Source organism: Xenia sp. Carnegie-2017, unplaced genomic scaffold, assembly GCF_021976095.1.
Source record: "Xenia sp. Carnegie-2017 unplaced genomic scaffold, XeniaSp_v1 HiC_scaffold_23, whole genome shotgun sequence".
NCBI classification, from domain to species: Eukaryota; Metazoa; Cnidaria; class Anthozoa; order Malacalcyonacea; family Xeniidae; genus Xenia; species Xenia sp. Carnegie-2017.
Window position 1 is genome coordinate 10,842,781 of NW_025813486.1, and position 20,547 is coordinate 10,863,327.

A 20,547-nucleotide genomic window follows, 5' to 3' on the forward strand; every position below is an offset into this window, starting at 1 on the left:
ATTCAACCTGTCATAACGTATATGCACGACGTATATTTATACAGCGGATGTAAAAATGATATATAATACAATGATTCAACCTATCATGACGTATATGCAGGAATGCTTAAAACCCAGTTATCATTGATCACTTTGTCTGATGATGGTTTTAAAACAAAACGGAAATATTGCACTTTTAATTGTCTTGTTTAATAACGTGAATTTAAGTGTAGAAGAAGTCCTTTTTCGGATTATGTTTTATTTTATAGTATACATTCTAGATTGAGTATGCACTATGCACAAACGTAATTGTAAGACAGTAAGGCAATGTTTGGATAAACAAACATGTACCAGTTTTTACAATTACTTCGGAGTGAATGAACAAACCAATAACGCAAGAAATACGAGATCTCTTAAAAAAATCCAATTGTGAGTCTGTACCAAATTTTGCTGGACAATTAATTATTTGTTTTTAAGGAGTAAAAAGTTACAATTGTTTTTTCATAGAAATACGGCACGAAAAAATTATAACAATTTTGTAATATGTCAAATGGATTTTTTAAATGATAGCTTATAATATGTTGTTTTAATAGTCCTTATTTTTTATTTTAATTAATTTTAGTATGCACTTCTATAGTTTATATCTTATAAGTAATATGGAGGACACATCTTGAAAACAACGTTTTTAATGCTGATTATGAAATGTCGTTTAATAATAATAATATCAATAACAATAATAATAATAATAAAATAAAATAATAATAATGATGATGATAATGCGCCATTAATGACTGTATTATGAAATTTAATGATAAAAATGGTACAACTTTTATAACTACAGCGTAAAAATATAAAAATGTTAACTAAAATCAATGTTTAAAATATCCATGATAGTTTTCAAATTACTAGCTTGAAAAAGAAAAAGAAAGAAAAAAAAAGAAAAGAAAAGGGAAAGTCAGGTGTAAAGACAACTTTCCCAATAACCTAGGTCAATATTTAAAGTGTGTTCGCGAGTTGAGGCAGATCGACTTCCTCGTATCGCAGTAAGAAATGTTGTATCGATTACAACTTCCTCGTATATCAGTGCGAAAGACAGTTTACAACGCATCCACGCTAGCGTGATGCCATATTGCAGCTTGCTCTTTTGTGCCAGCAGATCAGCAAGCCGTTTATAAGCAATTGCCGTCTCTTTCCCTATATCATGCACCTGATGTTGAAAAGACCAGTGGTGTAAAAGCAGCATATTCAATCTCTCTTACCTGATCACCATATTCCCTTTTCTTAGCCATCTCATGCTGACGATAGAGTGCAGGAAGATTGGTGTTTTGGTAGCTCGACGCGTTTGGGTGAAATATCCTTACATCAAAAAAGGCATCTTGCTGTCTACACCAAAAACCTTTAGCACGAATATCTAGCCTCGCTTCTTCTTGTCTATTGGCTGTACGAGGTAATATCACTTCCCCAGAAAGAGGTTCTGCCATCCACTGTGCTGTTATATATCGAACTTCATTATGTCTCACTATTGGTAAACCACAATGAGGACATATCATCGCGTAATCGGTTGCAAAAGCCTTTACACAAATGCAGTGCTGAAGGGTATTTTTTAATTCCCATCCAAAACGTAAACTTAATGCATCTCGAAATTCCCCTTTGTTCAAATTAAAGCCTTAATCTTGTAATGGAAGTACACTTAACCATGATGACGATCCTTTTTCGCTCAGTATATCTAGCTTCCTTTGCATTGTTGGCGTAAAACTATCTCTTATTTCCCGGATCATATCACCAACTTTCTTCTTCTTTTGCTCTCGTAAAATCATTTTGATTGACTGTAACTGAGGTTTATGAAGTATCTCTTTCTGTTGAACAATCATCTCTTTCAGGCATTGAATGATGTTTTTGGAAGCAAGATATTCTTCATTTGCACTTTTAACTGGGTTGATAATATTTAGACCACCAAATCGTATAGGAAGTGAAAGGAGTGTTCGTTCATCTTGATTGCATTGGTTTCTTCCAGTGAGTGATGGTATAAATGTCTACGAAATTGCATTTTCCAGAGGTTGAAATAACTCACTGATGTTCTCAACTGTTCGCATTATATAGCGTCACTTTCCCATTATACAATGAGAAAACGCCGCAAACGCTGATTGGGATAACGTTCTGCAATCTTTGAAAGACTTTCAATTTTTTCTACAAATACCTCAACCTTTCTTGCCATATACTCTTGGACGAACAAATTGGAGTCAATTGCTGATCCCAACATTCCATGGCCTTCAGTTGTTATATTAATTTCCGTTCCTCCAAAATGGTTTATCGCTTCTTCCAAGTGCTGTGACTTAACAACAAGATACGAATTACTTCTCTTTGGAAAATAACCCATCATTGGCCCAATGTCAGATATGTCTTGCCACCATCTTCTTAATGACTTTATTTTCCCACCACATGTAGCATCATCAGCAAACCACACTTGCTTGACTGTTGGTTCTTCTGACCTTAGCCTACGAATCAAAGGTGTAACTGCAAGTGCATACATTGCCATTGCGAGCGGATCCACTTGTGTTATCCCTTCTGCTGACTGAATTTCTCCTCCTCCAGTAACAAACAGCCTAACTGGCGCTTGATTGGTCTTATTTAGTACAGTTGATGTTGACGGACAAATTATTGCAATGTTATGCAGTGCTGCTTGCCGATTGATAGTGTTAAAAGCATTGGTAGCATCCACTAGTAGTACAGCTTGTGTTTCATCTGATGACATGATCTCATTCATTGCATGGATTGCCGCTTCACATCCTGCTTCATGACCTGCACATGCTTGCAAAGGCCCTGCTGCTTACTGGACATCTTTCCCAACCACTTCAAGAATCACATTTGCTACAATCCGCCGTGGAACTTCAGCAACACCTATCGGACGTATTCCAGGATTCTTATCTAGCGGTATTAACCGACATGCTACAAAAGCTGACAAACCATCGGGACTGACAGATGAAGTACATAGACGACGGACAACCCCTGCAAGTGCATTACACAGGTCAATTGATGCCTCTTTGAATGAGGAGCAAAAACGCCTCCAGGCATATGCGTCTACTCCTGATGGACCAGCTGCCCCGTGTGTGTTGTTTGCAGCTACTTTTATTGCTACTCCGGTAATTTGATCAAAAATTATAGGATCATAACAAATTTTATCAACTTCCGCCTGTTTTATAAATGTTTCCATATTTGGGACAGTACTTTGTGGATGTTTTTCTAACAAAATTTCTCTTGTCCTTTTCCAAATCTTTCCTCCAACATGAATAAGTGATTAAATGGAGATATGATCTTCGCACTTTGCTGGGCAATTTAAGCAATTGTCTCATGAACCTGAAAAAATCACGTACACTCAACGGGATTCGAACCCACGACCTCTGCGTCGCCAGTACAGTGCTGTAACCAACTGAGATATGAAGTCACACAGTGGAGAACAGGTCAATTTGTTGGGCTCATGTTTTCCCGTGAAAGAAGTGTCATATGAAAGAATGTTATATGCAGTGCGGTGTTTGAAATTAAATGGAGATATGATCTTCGCACTTTGCTGGACAATTAAGCAATTGTCTCATGAACCCATGAGAGCAGGTCGATATAGTTGATATCTAGCATAAAAATATCTTTAACGGGACACTAAAGAAGAATTGCATTTTGACTTTAATTGCTTTGATACAACAGATCCAGCTATGAGTAAATAACCACTTAATGGTTAAAGTGCGCTTATCAAGTTTTGTTTTTATGCTTCTTTTACAAGCCTTATTTAATCTTGTCTCTTCTACTTTCAGTATTTTTCATTTCTTATTGCACCTCATTAAGTTCCAGAAAATGGGGGGCTTACCTTAAATCCATGTTATTAATTAGGCATAAGATTTCAGTACAGTTGGTGTAAACAAGAGTAATACTAGCCCAGATTAACTAGACTTCTTAATATTTTGAGCACACCTTTAAAATATATTTTATGATGTGATTGCTTGAGCCATTTGACAACTAGATAAATCATTTGGAAATAAATAGATATAAATATTCTCGATTCATGATAATTGCTTTAGATTAATAAATCTCTAAGAAGTAAAAAATATGCAGCAATTTTTTAATCCAAACATATTTGACTTGATACCTGCTGACAAATGGACAAGATTGAGAAACATAATTCACACATAATAATTAAAGTGTACTTACTCCACTTTTTTCTTAGTATCTAGCCGGTTGTGCTTTCATTCTACAGCTTTTACCATATCGTTAGCTTGTGTGTTAATTTTATCAAGCGATGTTGTTCTCAGCTTTGTAGTTGTACCTGATTTTGGGTTGGCTATTGAGTTTAGACCTGAGGTCAGGTTTTTCATAGTCCATGTTTTTAGGGCAACGTTTGAAATATGAGGCCAAGGACTTCTCTAGCATTGATGCAATTTATCTTTGTTTGCTCTGAATCCAAATCATGTCTAGTCCCAGATCCAGCTAAACTCTCTGGTAATGACACAGGTTTGGAAGGAAATCAAGTAGAAATTCATTTAAAAGTAAAAATTACAGTAAGAACCACAGAAACAGTAAGCATTATGTAGTTTTTTAACATGTTTCTTTTACCAGTACTGTCAATGCCTAAACTTTTATCAATCTTCAGATATTTAAAAATATTGACTATTCTTTATCATGAGAATTTTTTTTACCGGAGAAGTCCTTCACATTCTTTACGTGAAAACAAGTTAGTTACAGCGTTAGGCGTAAGGGTTAGGTTTACCGTGATTGAGGATCAGGGTAAAATATAGTTGTCTAGTGTGTTTTTAAGGTTTTTACAATGCCAGTTGATTGAATTTATTTTCTATTACCATTTTGAGTATAGTTGTAATTTATAGTTATAGTTCAACCTGTCTAGAAGGAATTATGATTACTACAATGTACGATACAAATTCAACTAATGATTTATAGAAAGGAAATAATTGAAAATGAGAGCAAGTAGCTGTGCGTATAAGAAAGAATTCGGATGTAAAAAAGTTCATGACATCCTTGTAAACATGTCATTAATGATTATGTTAAACTATTCTCCAATTGAGCACATCCTAAGTCTATAGAATCTGATGACCGACGTGCATTCTTAGAATTTGGCGTTGTACAAATCACGGCAACTGTATGACCACGAGCTTTCTTCAAAGATGACATTGGTCGCCAGATTTTCTCTTTTAGGTTGTATGACTTGACGGATCTGGTTGGTCCTTTACGACCCAATCCCCCCATAACAATGATCTCATCACCGTTTGCGACTGCTGCGCATCCACGTCTTGCGTTATTAAGGCGAGGTAACGAAGTAATCACGTTCGTTTTAATGTCAAATTCAAAGACTTCATGCGAAAAACCATTCTCATTTTTACCACCAATAAGCATGATCTAAAATATTACAAAAATTATAATCCGTTAGCAATCTAATAGCATATTATAATAAGCAAATATTGATGAGTTTGAGCATGATATCAAGGATTATTCAGACCGACGTCAACGTTATCTGCTAAAGCAAAACTGAGGCGGATAACATTGACCGAGATCTGAATAATTCTTGATATCATGCGAAAAACGGATTCAATATTTGTTTTATTATTCACCTCGACTAACTGAAATATTATTAAAACTTATAAATGTAAAACATTTTCAAGACTTCGTTGATTTGTCGCTAAAAACGGTTTTTTCAAGTCTTTCTCCTTTAATATGCTGTAAATATGTTCAAAACTAGTTTCGCCGCTTTTTTAATGTTTTTCTTATGCTTTTTCTTAAACGTTTTTGCTTATCGTGCTTAAAAACTGAGATAAACATCGCTAATACTTTATGTTTTTTCCAAACCGGCTGTTAATGGCGTCAATAAGTGTAGAAACTATCGTCAGTAGATATGACGTCATAATTGTAGATATCGAGAATTATCTGCAGGTACTTTGCCAGTCACAGCAAACATTACTTACATAGTGAATAGCAATAATAATTAACAGGGGTGAAATTAGAGCGCCAATTGGGGAGGGTGATGAGTTTTCATAATATATTCAACTCTAACATATGTTGATTTCTTTTCAAATTATAATGGCTAACAAAATATGTAACGAGTAGCAACGTGTTCTTTTATCACAAGACCAAACAGCAAAATTTTGGCGACAATCGACGTGACGAACGAGCCCCCATGCTATTACTAATTGAAATTCATATATACAAGAAGAGGTCATGATGTAATGAGACTAAAATGTGGTTTCTAAGGCAACAAATAATTTCATTAAAACGATTTTCGTGCTTTTTCCCTTTAATTGCTTTACGATTTTTACATATTCAATTAGTCTTCGACTCAATTTTTAATGCCTAAGGATCATACATCGAACAAACAAGAATAGTTTGAACATAAGCGGACAAGTTTGCTATAGCATGTACTAGCGATAATCACTTTGCACAATTGATTAGATTTTTGGCTTGTTGGGCCAAAAATATTAAACCTGCTTGATATGTAAGGGAAATAAGAGAAAGTTGCATGAGCTGCAGCTACAACTGAGCAAAATCCATATTCGAAGAACGAGTTGTCAGTTAAGCTTACGAGCACAAGCAACTTTTTGCTCAGGAGATCGTTTTCATGTGCTAGAGGCTTTAGAGCTTGTTAAGAAAACAGTGGCCAAATTAACCATTTTTTGTCATATAATATAATTACTTTGTTCTTAAACTCCTGAGAAAAAAAATTTAAAGAAAATATTTTAATTTAAAAAGAGTTTGAATGGTACAAAATTTGAGCTTTCTTTACCACTGCAAAAATGTGCTATACGTCCACAAATCCTCAAAAGGGCTTTTTAAACATTTTAATTTTAAAAATCTGTGGGATTCACCTTTTTTACTAGCTTAGTATGCCTTCAAGGCTAAAAATTCACTAAAGGTTAAACTTCTATAACTTACAATGACCCATCGTGAAATATAAAACAAAAAAATTAAAAATTACTTTGTGTTCACAGCGAACAGTGCCCATGGATCGTAATGGACGCTTCAATTTTGAGATGATCTCACATTTGTTTGTGGCAAGATCAAATAGTACGACGTCATCATAGGTTTTTTTTTCATCTTTCCCACCAAAAATAAAAACCTTGTCGTCAACCTTTTCTGAACCATGATTGCCAATTGCCTTGGGTAAGTCACAGAGTGGTTTACATTGGTAAGGTTCAGACAGAGATATTTCCATAATTTCTTTAGAAAATGTTTCTTAAATGAAAAAGAAAAGAAATATTTTGGAGCTGATGATACTTATCTCCTTACAAAATCATGATAAAACTCTTGTGCAAGGATCGAACAAAACCCTAAAGATTTTAAATGAAAAAGCGTAAGTTTTATTTTTCCTGCTCATATGGTTACCCGAAGTCTTATGTTCATTTAAGCAGAATAATTTTTTAATGTTATTGACGAATCTTCCCCATGGGTTCTTATTTCCCATATTTTCCACAGTTTAGGAGCCTGTATCATGTTTTTGCATTCCTGCCATTTAGATAGTTTAAGTTACTTTGAAAACTTTGTAATATGTTTAATTATAAAATATGATTTTGCTGGATCTTTTTACGCTCCAAGTTGAAAAATTGACCATTTTCACTGTTTGACCGCCTATATATAAAAATACTGGTAACTAATGGCCATTTTGATGTGACATGGGGAATTCGTCTGTTGTATTTTGTTTAAAATTGGATGTTTTTGAACATTCACGACACAAGATACCATCAACGTGTTTAACGCGACAATAAAGCTGTGCTTTTGAAGAAGTTATGCGTAAAATAAAGTGTTTTTAAGTTACTGAAGCGTATTCCCGATATGACTTCAGGTGTAGCAATAGTTTTTTTAATGTTATAGTCAGGCAAATAATCACCAATTTGAGCTCTAAAAAAAGGCACGAAGTTCAAATTTTCGAATTCTAAAATATATTGACAATATGTTTTTATCTTCTGAACTATCTACACAGGTAAATTGCAAAAATATGATACAGGCACTTTAAAGAAAACCCGTTTGACAGCAATATAACACCCTCCTCCCCCACTCCCTCAAGAATATTTCACTGCATTGTCTTTTTCAATAGCTTTAACCATAAATTCACTTTAAAGTCTGCAATTAAGACCAGATTTCTGTAGAAAAAGGTTGGATGTCACAAGCTGTGGATGTAAAAGAAAATAAACATATTAAACAAATAGATTGCAAGATGGAGAATTTTATAAGGTAAGGAAATCAACAATGAGTGGTCATAAAGACAAAATATGACCAAATCTGTCCTTAATTACTTCTTTTTGAATACAAAGAAAACGAAAGGTCTGTCCTTGGAATCTGTTCTATTTTGTATTCCTTACTTAAGATGTTGCCTTCGTGATTAATCAGAATCCTAGCACGTGAACACACGCCTTATAATATGAGAGTTATATATTAACATTTATTTTCATGCCAAAGCTATGTTAAATATTTGATATAGGATTTCACTACGGCATTAAGCGATCACGTGCAAGTGCTATGGAAATATTAAAATTTTAGGCAGGTTTTACAACAAGCTTGAAAAAAAACCTACATTACCTTCATCTTTATTATATCCACCAATCAGGATAATTTTCCCATTATGCATAACTGTTGTCTGGCGGTTAACTGCAAAAGGCAACTTAACGTTCGACATCTTCCACTCCTGAGATTTACCATTATAGTCCAGATATTCAATAATGTCTGAGCCTCCAATGACGTAAATGATTGAATCAATCACGACAGCCGTACTGTGGTACGTAGCACTTTTTAGTTTTGGCAAAATCTCCCACGTGGCGCCACTCTCGTTTAGTGATAATTTTTCAACCACATTTATATCTGACTCGTCGGTACCTCGGCCACCCCAAACGATGATATCGTAATTAAGGCCAAAACTTTCAGATCGAGATAGTCTGGCAGGTGTCGATACCTAAGTCAATATATAATAACAGCGTTTTAGTGAAGAAATCATTTAAGTCGAATCATTGGTTTTCATTGTCTTATCGAGGAGATTAATATACCAAGTAGAGTAGCTTGCTTGAAGTCCTAATTCCATACAGATTTTTCAGTAAAAGAAAATCTAAAATTTTTTTCATTAGAAGTAAAACGTCTAACAAACAGCACTACTGAATGAATTTTTATATCTTTCTCATAAAAACATATCAGCAATGCTTGCTTTTAAAAACACTTTAATTGCCGCAATGAGTTTGAACATCATAGGGATGCTACAATATGAAGATGTAGTGTCTAACATACAGCTTTTTGTCTGAAAAATTTTGCAAATTAAGCACTTTAGTGCATGTTTGAACTACACGAAGAAATTTTTACGGATATTAGTCCTTGCTGAACTCATTTCATTCAAAATATCTTTCTTGATGCTTAAGGAAAACAACGCCAACATTTCAACTGTTGCACAATAACAAGGTGGTTGCAAGATTTAATAGCAAGGATTTAATGTCAGTTTGAGTTGCAATAATCTTTCAAGCGAAATGCATAAGCTGCAAGGTCATCCTGCTTAAAATAAGAAATAACAACGTGTATAAAGCTATATATACTAACAACGTTTTGTCGTATCTCGCGAATTATACTCTTTATCTCGAGCTGATTTTCTTCAATATTATCCAGTTTTCTTGACATTTTAACGAGTTCAGCCTCAGATTCCCGTATTCCACAAAAGGGGCTTTCTGATCTCGTGTTAGAAACTCTAAATTTATATTTAATATTTTCTTTAAAAAAATATTTAATGAAAAATTATGTCTTTTATTACTCGTTGATTTATTATTCTGATAAACTTAATCATTACAAAGAGAACATGAAAACTATTACGTTATACTTAATCCCAGCAAACATACACACTCTATTCTGATGCTTTTGTGACTGTTGAAATTCCAACGTACACAAAAGCTTTTGGCTTACTCTTTTTTAGTATCATCCCGTCTCCTTGATATTTTAACGAGTTCTGCCTCAGATTCATCTTGCTGCATTCCACAAGACGGGTTTTCTGATTTCGTGTTACGAGATCTAAAGTAATGTTGAAAGTAAAAGTAAATCTTTCAAAAAAATTAATTAAATGAATTGAATATATCTAGCTTGTTTTTGTTACTTCAATTAATTTATAATTGCGATATCCTTAACCATTATCAAGAGAACAAGAAAACTTTAACGTTACTCTATACTCTCAATACACACAAGTGCTTTCTGCTTACTATCATGTCATTTGTATCAGCGTGCTTAAGTAACGAGCTCGGGGTGTGGTGACTTATTGCGCAAATATTGAACATGCATCATAAATATTTTTTCGGCGAATAATAATTTTCTTTTGTGAGAGTGCCAAAAGTTCTGAAGCTAGCTTTTATTAACATAAAAGCACATACACATGTTAATGAATCTTAATGACCATAATCAAAAACAAATTGGGGTACAGACCGTTTTGCCTTACGCAAGTTTAGATTGTAGGATTGCCAATTTATGGCTCTATATAGGACTCGCGTACCTTTATAATGTTAAGTCACGTAACTGATATCAAAAACCAAGGCATAAGAGCAAGAATAGATCTTTTATACTTTTATCTCAATGATAGTAGAAATTATGAATTAATGATTAACGCCAAAGTTGACGTTGGTTAACTAGATAATGGTTAACGTTTACATAAGGTCCTAGTAACCAAGGTTGCTGTCTTTATCGAGAAAGAAAACAAACCTCTGTCTTTTGACATCCCAGACAGTATACAAAAGAACTGCTCAGAATTTATCTAGTAATGTTCGCTCGGGAGGATTATTGCAAAGGATATATTAACTAAATCAACTCAATAGACAACACGTGTAAATGATACAAAACTTTAACTAAAGCTAGAGGAGGATATACAAGGTGTCAAAAAAAACCGAGCAAAGGAATACATAGCTAATTAATTTATGTTGTTTCCGGTTTTATTGAACGCTTTGACTATGAATGTCACTAAATATAATGCTAAATTATATGCCAAATCATGTTTACAAAATATCTAATGAATTGATCAGCTTGATATACAATATGACACGCAAATACAACAAAACCTTGACTCGAGTAGACCAAGTTAAAAGATTGAATACCTGATATGATTAAAACGCATGCATGTACTTTGCTTAAATATTTCAATTTTCTCTTTCACTTTTAGGAAGTAATTCGTAAAAAACTTATAACATATTATACATTTGACAAACATATATCATGAAAAAAAAACACCCCAAAAAATCGTTGATGCATACTTTTTTTTTCTAAGAAAGCTGCCACAAATAAAGTTAGTCAATCAAAAATCTTTATGAATGTTTTATGCAGTGCGGTATTTGAAGTTAAATGAAGATATGATCTTCGCACTTTGCTGGACAATTTAAACAATCGTCTCAGGACCTGAAACAATCAGGTGACTCAACGGGATTCGAACCCATGATCTCTGCGGTGCCGGTGCAGTGCTCTGACCAACTGAGCTATGAAGTCACACAGTGGTGAGCAGGTCAATATTGTTGGGCTCATGTTTTCTCGTGAAAGGAATGTCGTATGAATGTTTTATGCAGTGCGGTATTTGAAGTTAAATGAAGATATGATCTTCGCACTTTGCTGGACAATTTAAGCAATCGTCTCAGGACCTGAAAAAATCAGGTGACTCAACGGGATTCGAACCCATGAACCCATGAACATGAGCCCAACAATATTGACCTGCTCACCACTGTGTGACTTCATAGCTCAGTTGGTCAGAGCACTGCACCGGCACCGCAGAGGTCATGGGTTCGAATCCCGTTGAGTCACCTGATTTTTTCAGGTCCTGAGACGATTGCTTAAATTGTCAAGCAAAGTGCGAAGATCATATCTTCATTTAACAAAAATATTTAGTTAAAACTTGATTTACACTTCATGTAGTATTGTATCCATTTGTATACGCAGTTGCGCACGAATATGACAGAGGGAAATAGAAAATATCTTTTACGAGAAAAGTTGTGTCTAACCTACAGTATATGATCTCCATTTTTTCCTTCACTTCCTTTAAATTTTTGATCTCAACTTGTAAGCCTTCTACTTTAATGTCATGTGCTTCAAACTCATCTTGAAATCGTTGCAGTAGTCCTCCTGATTGATAATCTTCCCAAACTTCCTTGAATTGGTCTTCAGTGAAGCAGGAAAGATCAAACGCAAAGGAGCCTTCTCGCACATTACTGACTTCTATAGCATAAATAATGACATTCAGTGTAAAAACAACCGCTTTTCGTGGCTTGTGAAAGTGTATGTTGAAATTAACGGTATAAGCCAGTTGATTATGAAATAAACGGTTGAAATCGACTTTAAAAAATGACTATATGACACAGTTATATAAATTTGTTTGTGCCATAGATATAATTTTGTTAGAGTAAAACTTTCATTTTCTAAAAAAACATATACGTCGAATACATAGTTGTTTGTATTGACTAAAATACATCGGGCATAGAAATACGCTTTTAAGGCTACGTTGAAATTTGTCATGACGACAAAATATTAAAATATGTTGTTCAACTTCCATTAGCACATCTGACTTATTGCATTGCAAATACCACAAAAGTTGTCTTCTGATACAACGTGAACACAATTAAAAATCAATTGTAAAAAATAAAGTTAAAATATAGCACATGTTATTCAAGCTAACAAAGTTTTAGCAAATTCGATCAATGTGTACGAGAGCGCCGGGCTTCGAAACCTCAGATTATTTTCTGATTTTTCCTTTGAAATATTTTTTCAGGAACAATTATGTATATGTACACGTATGAGCTTACATTATAGGAAACATGAACATTTGCTGAACTTATTAACACATTGGCCAAATTTTCATAACCTTTGTAAGCTTAAAGAAGTTTGTAATCGATGGTTCTGCTTACCATTACTAGGACCATTCGATGAATTTTCACTGGAGTCTTTATTGAATATTTTTTGAAGTATATACATTATAGCAGGTTGAAAGATTTTACTAAGCTTGTAAATGCCGTAGATAGATACAAAAGTCCTCCCCAAAGGTGGAATAACAGCTTCCTTGCAACTAACTGCAAGTGAAAAGCCGGCTTTAGAGAACGCAAACCGCAAAGCTTCGTTTGGAACGGCCCCCAAATCTTTTACTGCATCACTCATGCTGGCGGATATCTGAAACGTAATTATAACGTAAGTGAGATATATGTAATAGTTAAGACAGTAGATACTAACCGCGCACAAGATAAGAGTCTTTAAAACCGTCTAAAAATGTAGAGGGTCGATAAAATTCGATTCAAATAATAGTTTTGCACAAGTCAAATAAATGTAACGACTAGCTTGGCAAGTTAGTGCCTGATTATATGGTGGCAAGCTGGCCCGGATAACGAGCTAGCCCGATGATTTCAAGGGAATGAAAGAGGCCAATACTTAGAGGCCAAGGTTAAAGATTACAACTGTTTGCAAAGCGCAACACATTATTCCGGTTGTAATTCTCAAATTAGGGCAAAGTGTTTGTTTTAATTTAAAATGTTTTGCGTAGTTATTGAATCAGAACATTGTGAAATTGCTTGAGATGATTTATCTGATGATAAGTATTGAATCGTTTCCATTTGTCAAAATCATTTAACGCTTTCCTGAATCCCGGCTACTCATGTAGTCATTCCCTTATATAGCCACCTCGATAATTGCGGGATGGGAAATATTTATATCTGCATGGATGCCGTTTTAATTGTCTTTGAAATCCAATGTTTTTTATAAAAAAGTATAATGAATGTGTAACCCCAAACTACGAGAAATCATTTGTATTTGTAATAGAAAAAATTATTTTAAGGTAATAGAAAAGAAAACAAAAATTACGTTTTTCTCTTTTTTGTTCAATGACACAGTTTATTGCATGTTGGAGTATTTCATTTTAAACATTAAAAGCCGTAAATAGACACAAAAGTAAATCATATAGCGAATGAACGAGAGTCGCATTTTGGATGCAATATAAATTGTACATATCACAAATTGTTTGATTGTCCTAAATCAAATGCGGCATCACAAACAACTGTAGTAAAATCTATTTGCTCGATAATGCTAAGAGGTCACAAAACACAGCAGACATACAAAATTTACTTGCTTACATTTCAGTTTAGTGAATACACCGTCCTTATTCCTAGCACTGCAAGTTAATGTGCCTAAATGAATTGGCGACAAAGATAGCTTCCAAGTATCTTGTACTTCACTACAGTAGTCGAATATTTCTGAGAATTGTTGATTTTCAAATGTTTGACAGGCAAAATTTTTGCAAATGAACGATTCATGTTGGATTAGCTGATGATTAAGACACAATCTAAAGCAACAATTAAATATTTTAAACGGGATATAAAATTGAGAAGATGCAAACTGCAAAGAAACATAAGCCCAAAACAGAGAAAGTCAATTTCACATCAGCATCATTAGGCAAAGTAATACATAAGCATCAAATATATTTTGAAGTTTCGTTTTATTACATCGTTCTATGAAACATAAAGTGTGGTTAACACCTTTGATAAACATCAATGGTTTATACAGTCTCTTTCATGATAAATAACGAACGCGCTAGTTATACTTTGCGTGTTATAACCACTGATCTGATAATAGACTGGATATAGCTTCTACAGGTATCAAAAGGGAAGCCTAATTATATATGCAAAATCCACTTCCGGGTACCACGGCGAGATACAAATTACTATAAAAATGTATGGCGGATAACGTTTACAAACATGGATTTTCGAATATTTAAGACCTTTCACGACTCCTTACTAACCTCAAGTATTAGTCATGGATAAAACAGGTTATGCGAATCGATTTGACATCAAAATGATTCCTATAGCTGTAAAATATCGACGTCAGTGTTGATTTAAAAGTTGTACATGCGAGAATGTATTTTGTCCCATCGTTGCCAATGCAAGATAGTTCACTGCTCGCTTTCCAATTTCTGAGGCATTTATGATCTAGTATACGTTTCAGTTCTTTAGAAATGAGGTGAGTTACTTTTTTTATCATTCTTTCTTTATGTTGAGAGATTGTTGACATTTTATTTTTGCTGAAACTTCATTTTTTGATGAGCAAAGTACTACTGATGCTTAAACAAGACAAGTCTATTTAGTTTCTTTCGCACTTTATCTTTAGTTTCCATTTCTGTAGTTGTTTTTCTCAAATGGTATACTCGCACTTTGCGCTTAATTATTTAAAGAAGTATGATTTTCATAGACATTAGAATCCCACAGATGCGTTCTACACACATTAGGACACTTTAGTAAACTGCTTTTGAAACATCAAGGTAATGTAGCCAGCCAGGTATGAATTTGCAGGCCCTTTAAGAGTGCAAAAGCTGGGTGCATTGTTTAATCTTTATAATCATCTTGGTTTTGGTTTGTCTCTTAGCAGATTTAAATTATTAACAGCAACATAAGACTGTGTCCACAGATTATAATTATAAGTGTATCCAATTGTATGCAGTATATCAGTTTCACATTGTCTTGTGCTAATTCCTTTACAGCCATGAATACTGCTTCTCAGCAACAGTTTATTGTCTACAGCTGTAAATTGTTCAACTGTTCGATTATTAAAGTCACACTTCACAAGTGGAATAAAGCTCTTGTCTTTCTTATTACTACAAGACTCGAGACTGATGATCAAACTATTGCTGAAAAGGATTCTAATGTCGACTGCAATTCATATTTAAGCCATCCCTAACTACATTCATATCTTAAGAATAATTTTAATCTTTTTGGAAAAATATTTAAGGCATTAATATTACATTCATACTAACTATGACCTTCTGGAATTTGCTTAGCACTTAGAAGAGGAAAATGAAATTTACTGAATGTAAAAAGGCAGTAGTATCGTACATGGCTGGCTATATTGCCCAGATGGTGCAAAAGAAAATAAACTATCCTGTTTGTCATGAAGCAGTCGGTTCAAGAAATCATAAAAATGAGTCTGCTTTCTTGACTTTAAAAGACAGGGGTAATTTGTTTAAGCCAACAGCAAGTGTTATAGTAATATGCAATGAAACAGAGAGGTGCTTTCAGAAAATGTTGGCAGCTACAAATGGAAATTTACTGCAAGGGAAAGGAATTCCTGATGGTATTGCTGTGTCCGTATTAAATGGAATAGATTTGAGGACCACATTCAAGGTCTCGACGCAGACATGTTGAATACTACTGTTCATGAAAATCATATTTACTCATTAAGACCATATATAAATGTTACAGCAAGGTACAAGTATACCATTTGAGAAAAACAATTACAGAAATAGAAACTAAAGATAAAGTGCGAAAGAAACTAAATAAACTTGTCTTGTTTAAGCATCAGTCGTACTTTGCTCATGAAAAAATGAAGTTACAGCAAAAATAAAATGTCAACAATATCTCAACATAAAGAAAGAATGATAAAAAAAAGTAACTCACCTCATTTCTAAAGAACTGAAACGTATACTAGATCATAAATGCCTCAGAAATTGGAAAGCGAGCAGTGAACTATCTTGCATTGGCAACGATGGGACAAAATACATTCTCGCATGTACAACTTTTAAATCAACACTGACGTCGATATTTTACAGCTATAGGAATCATTTTGATGTCAAATCGATTCGCATAACCTGTTTTATCCATGACTAATACTTGAGGTTAGTAAGGAGTCGTGAAAGGTCTTAAATATTCGAAAATCCATGTTTGTAAACGTTATCCGCCATACATTTTTATAGTAATTTGTATCTCGCCGTGGTACCCGGAAGTGGATTTTGCATATATAATTAGGCTTCCCTTTTGATACCTGTAGAAGCTATATCCAGTCTATTATCAGATCAGTGGTTATAACAGACAAAGAAATGTGTGTCGTGATAAATTATATCAATAATGTTAGGTCGTATTGTGTTACAAATGTTCACTTTGCTCATGGAACGACGTTTATGTTTTTGAAGAAATATATACCTCAAATAAATTAGTTACTTTTTCGTTATTTTGTACGAAGACGCAGTTAACACAAAAGCACCTTTGGTAAAATTTAGAAAACAAGAAAGATTAAGACACAAACAGGAAACTGTTCATACAAAGAAATCTTACGAATGATGTTGTTATTTTGAAAACAAAATTTTTGTCCTATATGTCTATAAAATTCGTGGCTGTGCACAATAGTCTTTGAAGCAAGCATAATTTCTGAATAACTGAATTACCAGTTTTACTTATTTGAACGAGCTGTTTGTCATATGTGGTGCTGTATTACAACTATTTCTAAATCATAACAAGTTGAAGTATCCTCACTTTAAACTAAATTGCATTAGGAGACAAAAAATAAAGATCTTAAAGTAAGATTCTCAAAGTGGTTCTTATATGAACAATTTATACGCCTAATCAACAAGACCATGCGGTCGCAAATATACAAAAATTTGATAGAATGAAATGATGGACTGAAACGTATTTCATTGTTGAAATCTTACACTTACTTCCGCATTTGCAAACTAATGTAAGGCGAAGAGACGTTAACACAAACATTTCTTACCTTCACAACTTTATAGTCCTTAATATACACCTATTCTTCTTCTGTACGACTGACGTCTGACGAAGTTATGTACTCGAGAAATACCAAGAAATTTATTTAAATAACAAAAATTTTACATAATAAACCCGTGAACAGGATACAGAAACGTTGCTAAGGATTTTACAATTATTCCACGAAAGCTTACGTGTATTACACGCTTACGTGTATTACACTCGCTTCTTTCACTCTTGACGTCATTACTGTTATTTCGTGTATGCTACTAACTAATGACGAGTGATGTCCGAAACAGTTTCGGACACACTCACCATATAACTCAGAATTGAAACATATGTCCAAAAGGAATTGATTTTGCAGTGAAAAATAACTGTTCTTCTCCAAAAAAAAAGTAAATATAAGATTAAAATAAAATTAATGGAATGTCTACTCAGCTAATCGTTCAGTGTTCCTCCTCAGCATCTTTCTTAAGTCGTATCTTTGCTGCTACCTCTGCATCCCTTTGTCGGTCGTGGAATAAACGTTGCAGCCTTTGGGTTTGGTTTCCACTTCTTCTCGTCGCAAGACAACTACAGTGGGTAAATTTGTTGAATAGCACGTTCAAAGTTTCCGTCAGTCGTACGAATTTCTGCTCCTCGTATTACAACGTCTCTTCCTTTTACGACTCCTTCCAGTACTTCAAGTTTCCAAGCGTTTCTTTCTTTTTGCTTCATCCTGAATGATAGCACCGTCACCAACATTGAGATAAGATGTCTGCTTACCGATTTGTTGTTCAAGACGTTCACGTAGACCTCATACGTATTCCTTTGACCAACGTTTCTACATGGTTTCCTTGCACTTTTAAAGGAATTGCGCTCTTTTCCACACGTCATCAACATCTTCTAAGTATAGAGTGTCGTTTTCAGGCAACCCAGTGGGATTAGCATCTAAAAATGAAGAGACAGAGTAAGATAGGAAGTTGGATGTCATCCTCAAAGTACGTGTGAAGGTGATCTTTGAGAGAAACTTCCACGTCTAGGACAATTTCTTCCAATTCTTTAAATTTCAACGTCGATATGTTCCAACTATCCTCCTCAATATGGAGTACGACTGAGATTAAGCCTCCACTCAATCTCTTTGTCCGCCTGAAATGCATTAAATTTCTCGTCTCTTCTTACCTCCATCAACCAACTGTCTGCAGCCTTGAACGTCTTTGCGTTATCAGAATAGATGATATTAGGTCAACCCCGTCTTGCAATAAACCTTCTCAGGTTGGGAATGAATTCGGTCAGTTTTATAGATCCTAAGAGTTCGATATATACAGCTCACGTTAATCTGCATCCGCAAAGTACTGGGTACGCTTTCTTCTCCACCTTTGCCTTTGTCCGATAACGGATTGGACCTGCAAAGTCTACCCCAACGACTTGACACGGAGTTGTGCCTTAAGTTTTCGTCATTGGAAGGTTTCCTGGTGGTAGTTTTACATACGATTTGACTCTGAATCTTACACAACCTTAGCAATTGGGCAGTACTTGCTTTACTAGTCTTCGCAGCCTTGGTGCCCAAAATCGCTCTTGCAGCTTAGCCACAGTCATAGCCATACCGTAATGAAGTGTGCTGAGATGTGCGAGTTCGACTTCCTTTCAGTGAACATAGCATTGCGTTGTAGAAACACTGGATAATCTCCCTTGGTCTGACCACGACATACAAGGACCACACGTCCATGAAGTCGAACGAAGCTCCAAACAATTTCCTTTAAACTCAGGATTTTCTTTTGCACCGTTTTGTGTTTCTTGATCCACCTAACTTCACTTTTCTTGACTTCACTTGTCGCTAAAGGACCCTTCTTTTGCCTTCCGTAGAACCGCTACATTTTTCTTTGAACATGAGTATTCACATACATATTGTCATGACCTTTTAGAGGTTAAATTTTTTTAATAAATGTGTGAAACTGTTGTCGCTCTCGGTTGAAGCTGATGTAGGCAATACGTGTACACTTTTCTTAGGCTTAATCTCCTCCTCAGCTTCAATTGTACGTTACTTTACTCGTTGTGGTGGCCACTTTAAAGGATAATTCAGCCATTCGGGACCGTTTCTCGTTGTTCGTTTCTTCCGGATGTCTTCCGGATTCTGTTCAGTGTGTACATAATGCCATTTCACACGAGCGTGACTTTTCGCAACACTGTTTGCAACAAATTGGCGATACTCTCCACAACGGTTGATTTAGTAAAGTGCTAATGTAGAATCCAACCAGCAACGGACAGATGTTAAAACTCCTCACCTATCGCACACTTTACATTTGGTAGCAAGTTAACGGCCATGTGTCCATCAACCAATTCCAAGCGAGATATCGACAGATTCCGTTTTGCCAACATGGACTTTGCACATACCATAGCTTGCGTTACTCCATCCTTCTCATCACCTGCAAATGCTGCTGCTGACATCCCGACTTTGCTCGTATTACCAAAGGCGTGAAGAGTGACAGCAAACACAGTTTGTGTATGCGGAGCTAAAAGTCAGTTAAATTCGTAACTAGATGGAAGTCCCAAACACCAATCATCCCAGCGTTTCCTTATGACATTGGCCAATTCACCATTCACATTTCTCAAAAAATGGTATTGCCCATCATTGTCCTTGGTGATACCCAATCAAGAGGGTTGTATATTTTTGCAAGCTGTGATAATGCAAGTCTTCGCGACCAGACGGTTTCTTCGATTATCATTTGCTCTCTTAGAGTGTCTTTATCTTTGTTCCTTTGAAGTCCCAATAGTTTAGCGAGTGACTTCCCATTTTGTTGGTCCGGTTTCGTTGACATCATGTCTTCGTCTTCAGCTTTTGTTAGAGTTTCTAGCACGGTGTCATTCGAATGCCATTTGTGCAGCTTGAAAGTAGCGTCTTCAAAGATCTCTATAGATTGACTCCTCTTTCCATTAATTTCTGAAACAGTCATTCCACCTATCATTACATCGTGAATGTACTGATTTTAACATATGTTTTCCGCAAGGTTTGGGTTTTTCCTTCCCAAGACTTTACATGTTCCATTAAATCACCATTGAGTATAAAAGAAGAACATTTCAGACCAAACAGCGCCCTCGT

At 35.0% G+C, this 20,547-nt stretch overlaps 1 protein-coding gene across 2 annotated transcripts; it reads right to left on the reverse strand.

Moving 5' to 3' along the window:
- Positions 1–4,553: 4,553 nt before the first annotated feature.
- On the reverse strand, positions 4,554–17,613 carry LOC124449801 (kelch-like protein 12). 2 transcript variants are annotated; one of them, XM_047000700.1, is made up of 9 exons: positions 17,479–17,613; positions 14,076–14,284; positions 12,864–13,122; positions 11,964–12,177; positions 9,901–10,005; positions 9,544–9,688; positions 8,545–8,914; positions 6,947–7,203; positions 4,554–5,376 (listed from the first exon to the last, which is right to left on the reverse strand). In XM_047000700.1, the coding sequence occupies exons 3-9, from the start codon at positions 13,108–13,110 to the stop codon at positions 5,020–5,022; spliced, it is 1,695 nt and encodes a 564-aa protein (XP_046856656.1). In that variant the 5' UTR covers positions 13,111–13,122; positions 14,076–14,284; positions 17,479–17,613; the 3' UTR covers positions 4,554–5,019. The 2 variants fall into 2 exon arrangements, with proteins under 2 accessions (XP_046856656.1, XP_046856655.1); XM_047000699.1 differs by lacking the exon at positions 14,076–14,284 and having other exon boundaries at positions 17,479–17,612.
- Between the last annotated feature and the right edge of the window lie 2,934 nt (positions 17,614–20,547).

Coding starts and splice junctions, on each gene's coding strand:
- LOC124449801 (XM_047000700.1), bottom strand. CDS start 13,110: ATGAGTGATGCAGTAAAAGATTTGGGGGCCGTTCCAAACGAAGCTTTG. Junction 9,689..9,900: donor CGGGATGATACTAAAAAAGA/GTAAGCCAAAAG, acceptor ATATAAATTTAG/AGTTTCTAACACGAGATCAG. Junction 7,204..8,544: donor TGGATATAATAAAGATGAAG/GTAATGTAGGTT, acceptor TTTTCATTTAAG/AAACATTTTCTAAAGAAATT.